Source organism: Parasteatoda tepidariorum, chromosome 5 (genome assembly GCF_982258835.1).
Source record: "Parasteatoda tepidariorum strain Cologne lab strain chromosome 5, Ptep-v5.0, whole genome shotgun sequence".
NCBI classification, from domain to species: domain Eukaryota; kingdom Metazoa; phylum Arthropoda; class Arachnida; order Araneae; family Theridiidae; genus Parasteatoda; species Parasteatoda tepidariorum.
Window position 1 is genome coordinate 36,888,935 of NC_141759.1, and position 13,909 is coordinate 36,902,843.

A 13,909-nucleotide genomic window follows, 5' to 3' on the forward strand; every position below is an offset into this window, starting at 1 on the left:
AGATGATATTTTAAGTAACCTACACTGTGTTTAACCAATACAACGTTACGAACTTAAAAGTTCGGCCAAATAATCTAATACAAAGGCCTCACGACCCGAGACCGTCTTTCAACTCAAAAACTGGACCGAAATTGTTAGGAATGGGTCTAACTCATTCTGAGTTATTTTTCTAAAAAAGATTTATTCTCGTGCGTTTACCGGGATTTATGGCAAAAATTATAATGCTATAATATAACACTGCTTTAATTAAGAAATTGTTAGTTAAATTTAGCATTTCACACAAAACTCTTCGAAGTTGTAGAACTCGCACACTCTTTTGCAGATGTTTTTAAGAATCATTGTTGAAAAATTGTTTTTTTTTTAATGTTATCATTATTATTATTATTATTCTATCATTGAGAGATTCTTATTCTTATGTTATCACAAAGTAAAAAGTCTTTTTTACGTTTTTTCACTTCTCAAGGAAACTTCGTATGAAACAAGTCGACTGTCATGGGACGATGCAAGAAGTTACTGTCAAGGTTACGGTGGTGATTTGGCCAGTTTTCACAGTATAGAAGAAGAAAAAATTGGTCTCAGGTTCTAATGTGATCTTGTAAAATATATGTTTCATAACTTTTCTTAACATTTTCTATGCATGGAATTATTTGCCATAATAGATTTATTAGTGTTGGTAATTCTAACGATTTAGATGCAAACAATATTTAGAGTAGTAGGGAGGTTATTCATATTTTTACAGTAAAGCAAGCAGGAATGTTTTAATTTTATCAGAGCTGGAGAAAACTTCAATCTATAAAAGTGCATGAATTATTTTTGGGTTTTGACTGAAATAGTCTTACAAAAATTTTATTAAACTCAGTATAGAATATTAAAAGATAAATATTTTACTATGCGTAGTTTGGTATCAAATGTCTAACAGGAAGAAGATATAGCTAATATTGGGTTATTGAGAAGTTTTTTTTACAACTGAATATCAAAAATTTGATACACTTAAATTTATTTTTTTCTGAGAATTCCTGTATATATATTTTTCTTAATAATATATCTTTTGTGAATTATTTTATAGTGCAATTTAAAAACCAAAGCTTTCATAATTTTTGGTAATTTTGCTTACACGTAGAGGCTGGCCACGCGGGAGTTAAAGCAAAGTGGAGTTGCATATGAACTTTTAAATCATTTATATGCAGAGGTGTGGAAAATAAGTTTAGATAAATAAAAAATCATACGCTAAAACAGTAATTTAGCTGCCACTAGAATAAATTTTCGCAAAGAGCGTAGAAAGTTGGCAGCAATGTATTCGCTATCCGAAGAGGAGATAAAAAGATATTTGCAACGCGGCATATTTACATTTGTCTGCAGTTTAAAATTGTCAGGAAAATCATCATCGTCAAAATTTGTCTGAGCGGCTAAGGCCGTACTCATATGTGTTGGTTATCTTAGCATCAGCCCCGCTAGGGGCTCCAACTAATTCATCTGAGTGGAAATAAATAATAAATCGCCGAAGCGCAACTGAAAGGTGAAAGTTGGGGTTTAGTATCTTTTACTGAGAGAAAATTAAAATGAAGTAGTGAGATTGAACAAACAAGTTTGAGAGAGAGAGATTTACGGGACAAAACTCCGTCGGATAGGAAAAAGGCGGTTGCCGGGCTATATTTTATGTTGTCTTTGATGAGCTCAAAATCAAAATTTTTAAAGTAATTGCACGTATGACAAGAGAGTGCATCTCTGAAGAAACTTGCACATAGTTCAGCTATGTGCTCATCTATTTTGTTGATTTTTAACTCTCGTCTGAGATCTTTCATTCTCATGGATCTGGGGGCTCCTGTGATATATCTGAGGAATTTATTTTGAGTAATCTCCAGTTTCTTTTTTTGACTAACAGTGGTTGTGCTCCATGCAGGGGCTGCGTAGCTGATGATCGGTCGAATACATTGGAGGTATAGGGTTCGTTTTGTTTTGAGTGATAGTTTTGAATTATAGTTTAATATTGGTTTCAGAGATCTATAGGCTCCTTGCGCTTTGCTAAGAATATTTTCAATATGGGTATTCCAGTTTAAAGAACTAGTAAGAGTGACGCCTAGGTAGGTGGCCTTTCGAATTAGTGGTATTGCATCATTGAAAAGAGTAATATTTGGATAAATGACTTTCTTTTTACTTGATTTCCTAATAATTAGTAGTGAAGATTTAGTGGTGTTGATGGCTACCTTCCATTTGGTGCACCAGTCTTCGATATGAGGTATGATATTACTGAGATTAGTAACTGACTTCTTGGGATTTATTGATCTGCTCATAAGTGCTGTATCATCTGCGTAGAAGGCTGAGGTGATGTTTCTCATATTATTAAAATTTGGAAAGTCTGCTGAATAAATTAGGTAGAGCACAGGGCCGAGAATTGAACCTTGCGGAACTCCTGCTTTAATGTTTCTAGCGGAAGAAAATGCTGTATTGATCTTAATATGAAAAGTTCTGTTTGTCAGATAATTATTAATTAGTTGTATTAGATCTTTGGGGATATTGAAATTTATGAGCTTGTATACGAGGCCCTGATGCCAGACTCGGTCAAAGGCTTTGGCCACATCCAACATCAGGAGCGCTGTTGTTTCTTTTTTGAAGAATCCTTGGTTAATATTCTCAATAATTCTCACTAGTTGTTTAGTGGTGGATAAGTGTTCACGAAAACCGAATTGTTCATCCGGGATAAAACTAAGATGGGGCTTTAGTCTGTTGAGGATTATCTTCTCAAAAATTTTTGAAAATACGGTCAGCAAACTAATAGGTCTGTAGCTTTCAGGATTTAGGGCTAAGGCCGTTTATGGTTCTTTTCCCGTCCATCTAGAAGTTTTAATTTTAAAGTGGTACTTTCTGGTATCTGGAATGTAAATTGGAGTAAAACGAAAATTAAGTATTCAGTATTCTAAATATAGATGCGTCGTTACAAAAATAAGTAGCAATTGGCCTGAGGTTTGTGTTTTGCAACAGGTTTTCAAAAACGAAAATTTATGACTTTTAAGAAAATTTGATATTTGTTTTGCAGTATGATAGTCTTAAAAAACAATGTTAAGATCGCGATGTTTGTTCTTATTTCGGATAAACCAACTTCCTTGTATTGATTTTTGGAGTATTTTATTCTGATATCTTTTGAGTTTTCCTGGAGGTATTTTTCTAGTACAATAAAAGAAATTTTATTTACATACATGATTTAAATGAGCAGAAGCGCAATTTAATTTTATATAGTTTTTTTCTTATAGTTGGGTTTTAATTGCACAAAAAGAAAATCAATGATGAATGCACATAAAAGGCAAATATAAATTTTCCTTTAATGATAGATATATTTAAAAGTAAACCTAAATAATATTGCAAGTATTAGTAGCAATGAAAATATTCGATATTGAAATAAAATTAGTTGCAGTTATACACCGTAACCTTATTTTGTTACCGTTATTTGAAGTATAAAGTGTAGTTTTCATGCATTTATATTTATTTAGGAGGATTGAGCAATTGATGATATGGTTGGAATTCCTTATAAGTGCTAGCAGTTGTTAGCACGGTTTTAAAATAGTAAAACGTGACCTCTAAGAAGTAAAACGGCTTTGAAAACGGCTATAATTTTTTCGATCGCATAAAAACAAATTTTACAGAAAAACAAAACTTTTTAGTACCGCAAAATATAAAATTATGCGCGATAAGTGCGACTTAAAATGTAAAAAAATACTGAATTTTATTTTTTTACTCTATTTAATTTTTCATTTCACTACACATAAAATTATCTGCGATGATAAATACGTCTACAAATGTAAAAGCTTACTGATTTTTATTTATTTACTCGATTTAATTATTTATTCCTAACTACCATCATACATTACATTATCAATGGTGTATATTTAAAACAAAAATGTTTCTTGCGTCCTCGCTTGATAATAAACTAAAAGAAATATGATGAAAAATGCTGCATGCCTTTTATTTTTATTCGTCACCACTTTCTTCAACTTCAGGCTCACGTATAATTATTGAACCAAAGAATACACATAGGGGAAGAAGGCAGGGGTGAAAGCGAGACGGAAAAGAAGAAAGGCTGGTAGTAAAACCATTTCAGTTATAGCTAGTTTTGGGGAGGAGTTTACTTATTCTTTTTTTAAATTTTTCAGCAATATCTGCTTTATCTTGGAAAAGAAGCAGTTTTATTTATATGCCAGAATTATAAAAGAAATCTTGATAGTTACAGATATTTCATTTTTTTCGAAAAAAATGCTGGAATGAAATGCTTTACGTACCAGGTTTTTCTCTTTTCCGTCTTGCTATATAAGGGCTTTCATCCATGGAAGAAGGTCAGCTTCGATAGACATAATGCAAACCAGTCCCCTTAGGCGTAATGCTAACCCTGTGCCTAAAGGAAAAAGAACCATTTAAGGGCACAGTACTGGAAGTATTTGCAGCTGGTTTTCACCTTCCACTCCTCCTAACCACTACTGGGGTTGAGGAGAAGATGAAAAGTTTTCTCTTTTTATTTATTGTTGGTTTGTTCTGCATTTTTGCACTATTTATACACTGCACTGTACTATTAATTAAGACATTTCTTTGATAATACGTTTGCATCATCCGCGCTGATTAAATCTCCTAACATGTTCCGAGTTAGAAGGAAGGAATAAAATGGCGGTTGGCGGGAGGCAGCGTATGCAACCATATACACCGAAGAACCATTACATTATGACCACCCTCCATCTATAACAATGGGCTCGCCCAGGTTTTCATGGTTTCTCGCCCAGGAACAATGTTTTCATGAGGTACATTAGGACCCATAATCCTCATAGAACAATCCCTGACGTCTGTAAGCTACTTGAACATAGTTGTAGACCAGGTTCACCCATTCATGGCAACAGTTTTTCCTGCGGGGGATGGTTTTTACCAACAGAATAATGCACCATGTCAAAAGGGTCGAATCGTCACGGATTGGTTCGAGGAACATTCCAGTGACTTTCAAGTCATGTCTTGGACCCCAAATTCACCTGACCTTAATCCAATAGAGCATTTGTGGTCCTACTTGGAAAACCAAATTCGTGCTGCCACACTACCCCCTCGCTATGTGAGGGAATTGCAGGACCAGTTGGAGAGCGCTTAGTACCAGATACCTCAGACTACCTATCAGTACCTTGTGGAATCAATGCCACAGCTGGTGCTAGCAGTTTTGAGGGCTGAAGGTGGTCCTACATGTTATTAGCAGGGTGGTCATAATGTTATGGCTCTTCTGTGTATGTAGAGCGTATGCAACCATACATGTATGGCAAGAAGACTCTTTTCTTATGTCTGCTTAAAAATCATCTAATGAGCATCTTTTTTATTTTTAAATTCATCATTTTTCCATTTGTCGATACCTGAACTATTTTGCATAATAATAAATGCACATTGTCTCTACTAAATATACACTTAGTTTCATTTCATCAATCGACGTCTATTATTAATTATTCCAAAAAATGTAACTTGCAGTTAACAATTGATAAGCAGTGTATATTATTCAATACAATTCATGTTTCATTTTTTTCTGATGTAACTTTTTTAATTTTGAAGTGATAGCTAATACGATAAAATTATATTTACTTGTATGAAATTATTTTTACTTACATAAAATATTCATCACAAATCAAAATATTCTTATTACTCTATATTTATTTTTCAATTTTTGTTTTCGTAATATATCATCATAGTTTTACATAGTAATTATCTCAATTAATTACATCAAATAATTAAGCTATTGTTATAAATATATCAAAGCATTAATTTTAAATAAATATATTCTATCCTTATTTACAGCTTCCAGTATGGAAGTCTAGCGCACCCGTATTGGATTGGACTAAGGCTTGATTTAGCTACAGGATGTAAGTACATTGTTATTAAAATATTTGATTACGTTACAGTAACGCTAAAAACACTATAATTATTTATGGATTGATATGAAACTGCACCGGATGTTTCTTAACCTTGTGAAAAAAAAATTTAAGAGAATTTTAGGCATCATAAGTTCAGAGACAACCTATGGTAGGAAAAGTCATCATAGAACAGGAATCTCATGCGGTTTTGAACCAGTACGTTTACTTATATAAATCCATATATATTTCTTTTACGGACAACGGAAGTTCTTATTTCTTTTTCGCTTTGGCAACAAAATAAAAATATCAAGCATGTGAGTAATCATAAGTATGAAAGCATAAACGTATATGTTTACAAATTTCTATAAAATTTAATAAACGTTGCAGAAGCAATAATTTAATTAATAAGTATGCATTTAGTTCCTCTATATTAAGTTATTTTTATAAATTTAATTACATGTCAAATATTTAACAACGCTATAGTAACGTTAAAAACATCAGAAGCTTTTCAGGTCTGATATGAAACTATATAAGGATGTTGTATGTAAGGGGGTAAGGCTATATATATATAAGACAATGAAAGTCTTAATTTCTTTTTTGCGTTTGCAACAAAATTGAAATATCAAGTAAGTGAGCAATCATAAGCATGAAAGCGTTACGAATTTCTGAAAGAAAATTCTTTTCTTGCATGGACAACCAAAAGCTGAAACAAACTGAGCTATAAGTTATGAATTATTGAAAGGTTAAAAATGAATAGCTAATTTCAACAAACAAAATGTTCGATATTATGTTTTAATTATACTTATGCAAGTTCAATAATAATAATAATTTTATTAATTGGTATTCATTGAAAAATGAGTATTAGTCGTGCTATCACGCTTTTTATGTGTAATAAAAATGCTCGAAGTACAGAAGAGATCGTTGATGATAGTTATAAAAGACATGACACTGAGAGAATGCGTAGGACACGTGCTGATATGTTTTTTAAAGGCATAAATATTGTTTTGTTTTTGCAATTTTTTCTATTGCATGTCATTTATTTTATTTTTGTTTTATTTCAATAATCTACTTTTATCACGTTCACGCCGGGAAAAGTGAAAATACTGGTAGAAGAACTATTTCAATATTAGATAATATTCGGGAGGAGTTAATCTATTCTCAACAATAACAATTCACTGTAAGGAAATTTATCAGGGCGAAGAAGCAATTCAATATAAAAATTGCATCCGTTAAAAACAATTGGTAGTTATGGATTTTTACTATTCCCGGAAAAAAACTAAAAAATGAAATTTATTGTTACCAATTTTTACTCCGGTGCTCTGCCAAGATGAGACAATCTAGCGCGACCCACCGGTGGGTCACCCCGGCGTGAACGCGTTAACTAAAAATTTTAATTTTTGAAAAAGGCTTAGTTGTGAAGATTTCACTAACTGATTCAGTTTCTTAAGATTTTACGCTAGAACACATTTCAAATTTGTATAACTTGGTAGCGAGCAAAGTGAGCATGGTTTTCAGAACTAAGCATATAAGATTGCATAGCAATCTTCGGGAATCGAGTCCATAAGCTATATTAATTTTATGTTAGTTTTACGTTTTTTAATGACCAGTGTCGCAAATATCAAACAAACGATACAACTTTATGGTTTAGATATTTAACATCGAATAATATTAATACAGACATAATTTTCTTAAAAAATATTATGTATTAATGATTACTAAGTTATAAAAAACATCAAAGTTTGATTAATTTTTATCACCTCTTTTTTATTTTTTCAAGACCAAATTTGTTTGATAAACATATTCCTATTAAAATGCATTTGCTGAAATTTAGTTTTTAGTTGTTCACTTAATTTAACGCTTTCGTTAGAAGAGTGCCGTAATTAGCCGGCGTCAAGTGATACCGTTTGGTAACAGTGCCAAACTGCCACTGCCCATGAGCGTTCCCCCTCTAATGAGGTGAATCGTTTTCGAATCCCAGCCATGTTTGATCGATACGAATTCCGCACCAGGCTCGCACCGACCACAGTACTGACGTAAAATATTATCAGTGGTAGACGAATGATGGGTTAGAGCCCCCTTGCCATCAAGCTAACAGTGGGAGGTTTCCGTGGTTTTCCTCTTCAAGTAAAGTAAATGCGGGTTTGTTCCACACACACACCAACATTTAACCCGCATCTATGCCCCTAAAAGGGCATTTATCGGGTAATGTTTAAGGATGGAAAACAAGACAGATAGAAAAGAGAGAGAAAAAATAGAAAATAGAAACAAAATAGGGAAGAAAATAAAAAGAAATATAAAATTAAAAAAAATACAAAAAGTGAAAAAAGAAACGATTATTCTATTAGTTAGGGCATTTGATTAAAAAGTATCCAGAGCTAATTGGTCAAGTTTAGTAGTGGTTGGTGCTCAACATTGCATATTTTTGTCATTTTTTTCATGAAAATTATTTCAGGATTTCCTCGCATTCTTCTAGAAAGTTAATCAGGTTGGTTGCCTCCTGTTTCAACTTTGTACAAAAAGTCCTCCACGAAGGCGAGTTTTTAACAGTACTTGATCCAGGAATTTCTTTGTCTTTTGGAGTGGGTTCAACATTACAAGGCTACGGAGTTGAATATTAGTAGTCGCAAACCCGAATTTGGGTCGGGTGCTCAATGATGGTTGTAAAATAAAATACAACTAAAAGTATATTTTGAATGAGCTTAATATGTCATATAAGTAAAAACACGTTTCTTCTGTGTGTAATATTTAGGAATGAAGTATATTTTAGCTCCTGAAGTGAAATATAATAAGAAGCCGTAAAATAAAACGTGCTTACTCAACGCCTCCTATAATTGAAAGCCTTCACACGGTTTTTTTTATAGGTAGTCCGATCAGACTACTATGAAGGATATGCACTTTCCGAACGAGTAATTTAATACAAAATCTAGTTAAAATAAGAAAGTGGTAGCAAATATGTTACAAATTTTTTAAAATTTTATTTATGAATATTATTGGTTTGCCTTATTCACTTGTCAACCATTACAGATTCAATTCTCAAATTTATAAGATGAATTTCTCTCAATTACTTTTATAAAAGGTTATGGGTTCATCCGCACAACTGGTTCACTTTTTAAATAGTCTACGCGGACTACTTATAAAAGACCGTGTGGAGGCTTATTTGATGTAAGATGTGATGGCTCACTTCGCAGTGTGGTGAACTATTCAGTGGCGTCTTCTCATCAGAGCAGATTATAGCAATGGAAGGTTTAAAAATTGTCGTTATGGATTAATTCTCTCCTATTTACGCACTCAACTTACGCAAAACTGTTTCGTTAGCTTTTTTTTTTAAATTACAGTTTTGAGCGAAATTCTACTTTTTATGTTGCTTCAATTTTGTTTGAAATTGAGAAATGAGCTTAACTAAATTTTCAATTTAAACCCACAGCGTACAAATGGAGTGATGGTTCTCCATTAGACTATGAAAACTGGGCACCAAATCATCCGGATCATAAAGACAAACGCCTACAGTGTGTGTCTATGGATGCTAAGTCTAAGCATTGGACATCAAGTCTATGCGGCATCGTCAGTTGGTTCGTGTGCAAGTCTCCAAAGCGTAATTTTTTATTAGATTCTTTTTATTAATTTCAAGTTAAAATTTCGATTCAATTTTAAATTTTTTATTAGATTCTTTTTATTAATTTCAAGTTAAAATTTCGATTCAATTTTTAATTTTTTATTAGATTCTTTTCATTAATTTCAAGTTAAAATTTCGATTCAATTTTAAATTTTTTATTAGATTCTTTTTATTAATTTCAAGTTAAAATTTCGATTCAATTTGCCGAAAGCAATTATTTCAGCCTATTTATGGCACAATAATTCAAATTTTTTTTTTGTTGGATGCTTTTGTTTAGGGTCTTATAAATTATGTTTAAAAGCAGAGAATGACCTATTGAACAACTAAGACAATAAAAAAAATCAATTTGAAAAAGTACCTTTCTTATTGTCTTCCTTGTTTTAACTACAATTTTTCAATTATTACGATAAATAAGTTACCTTACATCCATATTTAACATTATTAAAGTGAAAATTTATTAAAATGAATTTCGTGAAGATGCTAAATAATCCTTTAAAATTTGTCTTTGTTTCGTAAAAATTCGGACTTAGCAGGATGCAGCCATTTTTTAGTCTAAGAAATTAAATTATGATCAAGGAAAGGCTGTTAAAAAGATTCACAGAATTTAAAAAGAAAAGGGTAATGTTGATAGAGAAGAAAAAAAAACTCGATATATTTATCAGGTAAATGAAGATATTTTGATTTAACCCTTTCTAAAGCCGTGGTAAGTATACTTACCACCAATTCTTAAAGTCTATGGTGAACTTTTTTACCACTTTTAATTTAGGTTTCCATTTGTTAATAACTTCAGCTTTCTTGAAGTGCATTTGAATAAAATTGGCAACCATTTATTAGTTTAAGAAAACGTATAAGAGTTATAAAATGCGTGATTTCTTTTGAACATTGTAACATATAAAATTCATTTTATAAATAAAGAATAATAAAAGTCATCAAGTTCCTACTAATAGGTCGTGTTAAATATACTTACCACCAAAAAAATGGCGTTTTTATAAACTAAATGAGTTTTTTTTCCTATATCAATTACTGTTCTTATAACAATTTCAATTCCAAAAATACTTTAATTTACCTTTACTAGAAATAAATGACCCATTAAAGGGTTAAAATAAAAATTAGGCTGAATAAATGTAAATTTATTGGGTTACCACATCTTTGCTCAATTTATAAGGTCCTACTTATATTCTTATTAATTTTTCAATACATTTTTTTTATGTATTTAAGATACTTTTTTTAGGAGCTGAGCCTTATGCTGCTATCATTCCTACTCGGCCACCAAGTGAGTACAACAACCAATTTTTAAAATTTTTAATGTGAAAATCATTACTCTAAGATAAAAAAAGAATCCTTTCAATTAAAAAAAATTCATTGTGTATGTGTTTTTGTTAATATATATAAGATGCTTCCCGTAGTATAATATTGTTATTAACCACATTAAAAAGAGTGTTGATTTTTCAAAAAGGTGGTGAAACACAAAAATTTAAAATTTGAACATCTTTGTTTTATTTATAAGAATAGTCTTGATCCCATGGCAGGCTTTTGCAACATATTGAATATTCAATTATGCATAAAATTCTAAGTATAAAATTTAAAAACTAAATTCAATACTTCATATTTTGTAAACAATTGTTGTTGTTGTTGTGTTGTGTCCAATCCTTCAGGATCTAGCAACAGCTAGATCAGATCCATGAGACCATTTACCCTAGCAAAGTCCAGCACCAGAAGTGGACTTGCATGTACATCTTCCTGAGCTAACCCCAGGATATGTCCAGGGGAAGCCGGTAACAGATAACACTTAGTCTGGTAGACCTTTTGGTCGGATACAAAAGTCATGCATTTCAGGTGCCCACTTCTAGGTCTGGAGACAGCCGTTTGATGTTTTCTGTCTCCCTTGAACTCTAGAGTGCCCCCCCCGGGCATTTCCTACTAATCCCGGGATGGGCGGGAGGGACCAGCCAGACTCGCTTATCTTTAAATTTTATCGGAGAGAAAATCTCTTGATAGGTAAGAGCATAATCAGTGGTCGTCAACGCAGAGCAGCCTCTTTTAGCTAAGTTATCTGCGACTTCATTTCCAGAGACGTTAACATGGGTGGGGATCCATTGAAAGTGGACATCCCTATATTTTGCTATAATTTTAAGATTCTTGATAATTTGAATGCTCACAAGGTTATCCACACGACCCCAATTCTGCAAGTGTTGAATGGAGCTTCGGCTATCAGTAAGGATCCATATATCGCTAGAGTCTGTACTGTGAAGAATGGCCTTTAATCCCTCGTCTATAGTAATTAATTCACTTCTGAGGACTGAACAGTTATCTGGGTTGCGTCTTGAATTATAGACAATGTACTATTTAAAAATATCTGCATATTTGTTTCAGGAATAAAGTACTTAATATTTCTTTATTATTTATATTTAGTGGTTAAATGTGAAGGAGGGAGGACAAATGCATATTACTATCAAGGATACTGTTATACTATTGGGATCGTTCGACACAGTTGGCATCGTGCCAAGAGGTACTGTGAAGACATTGGGTACAAACTTTTGTCTATTCACAGTGACTCTGAAATCGGATTTCTACTGAGAATGGTAAAAATGTTTCTAATCTTTACTTTTTAAGGTATCGTTTTTCTCCAACTCTTTATATATTTATGTATAAATTGGGTTTTCAGCAGAGGACAGAGTGATTTCAAAATTAAAAACCTCGAAAACAAAAGAGCGATTGACGAACGAAACAAACGGTTTTTCTTCAGCATAAAAATTGTGAAAATTTTATAAGGTTAATTGTCAATAGATGGCGCTTTGCCGAGTTCCTGAAAATAATATAAATACAGATGGAAAGTACTTTTCTTTGTTATATTCCAATATCAGAAACACTCGTAGTTCAATTAAATAAGGTTTAAACTTCTTAATCCTGTAAAACAACCTTCTTTCACGTTTCAACACTGTAACTGATGGCTTGCGGCGATATCTGTTGGCAACCTTTGGAACTAAATTTCAAAAGTTCTATGAAAATTTTGTGCAGGTTTCACAATAATGATACTGCTTGTTTCATTCCTCTATTGTCTTTTGCTTCCAAGATTTACAATTTTGAAATCAGCCAACCCTTTTCTGGTCACCTTGTATTATGTAAGATCTATCTTTTCATGACCACTAAAAATAATTTACAAAAACTCAAATGTTGTTGGGTCATGTCACAAATAGCATGGGATGCTGATAAGCTATTATGCTAAAGAGTTATTGTCCAAAAATGTATAAAAGTAATTCCAAGGAAAAATATTTCATATCTGAACTCTCATATTGTACAGAAGTAATTTCTGGACTCCGGTTTCCTGTTTAAAAAAGAAAACTTGAATATTTATTCCAATGGAGGTATGACGCTGGCCATTAACAGGTTAAAGTTTCATTTTCAAAAAACTGTTGACTTTTTCCGGAACAGCAAATTTCGACTGAAAATTTTAGTCAGGCAGGAGACATTAGCGAGTGTAACTTCAGACTTTACTTTTTAAGTGAATTGAGATACTTTAGCTCTTTGTTGCCTAAATAGTGGTAGCTAAGCGCTTAAAAATAATTCGTTTTACACTTCTAGTGGTTTGCAACATTTGTAGAGTTGCAGACTGACTGCACTGCTCCGAAAAGACTTTAAAAAAACCACTGGTCAAAAGGATCAGACACTTCATCTGAGTGTAGTACGTGAAGCAATAGGAATTAAAGTCTTTAGAAACGACGTTAAAAAAATTACAAGTAGAATTTTTATTAAAATACGTGCACGTTACGGTGTCACAGTGGTACACCTTTATTAGACTTAAAGTATAAACTCCCACCTCTTATCTATTGCAAAACACTGCTGAAAGAAGGTCATATGTTCAAATTTTCCTCATCTTATACAGTTCTTTAACGTATTTCATGTGTCGACCAGGATTTCTGAGAAAGTTTCTACAAGAACAGAAACTCAATTGTTAATTATTTTGCTGTTATATCACAGTTTTCAAATATTTAAAAATCTTTAATTTTTTTAAGTCTTAAAATCACTTTAATATTAGTACTTTTAACTGTATATTTAACTCAATTTAATATTAGTGCGGCGTATAATAACTAATTATTTTATCAACAAATTTTTTTCAAAGTCATAATTTGATGGAAAAAATACTTTGACGCCTTGCGTGTGATAAAACTCATAAATATCATGTTAATAACTAGATACAGTTTTCATTAGGCATTTAAATACGCACTTCTTAAAACCATACAAACTTATAAAAATTGAAGTAGGAAAAATATTTTTTTAGATTTTCGCAAAAAGTATTCATTTTGATCCCCCCCCCAAAAAAAAAGAAATAAAATATTTGCTAATATTAAAGTGCTAGAATGAATTTTAGCAACAATAGTTAAAACATTTTGTTTCCCCGTTCATGATTCATTTTACCATTTTTTAAATTTTTGAA

General features: G+C 32.0%; 1 protein-coding gene across 1 annotated transcript in view; it reads left to right on the plus strand.

The window, feature by feature from the left end:
- Positions 1-13,909, plus strand: part of LOC107452426 (macrophage mannose receptor 1) — a 77,342-nt gene that overhangs the window by 14,414 nt on the left and 49,019 nt on the right. Inside the window, exons 8-12 of the mRNA XM_087163678.1 lie at positions 464-579; positions 5,806-5,870; positions 9,286-9,453; positions 10,706-10,747; positions 11,887-12,056. Of these exons, the coding sequence (XP_087019804.1) occupies positions 464-579; positions 5,806-5,870; positions 9,286-9,453; positions 10,706-10,747; positions 11,887-12,056 (561 nt within the window). The remainder of the gene's footprint in view (positions 1-463; positions 580-5,805; positions 5,871-9,285; positions 9,454-10,705; positions 10,748-11,886; positions 12,057-13,909) is intronic.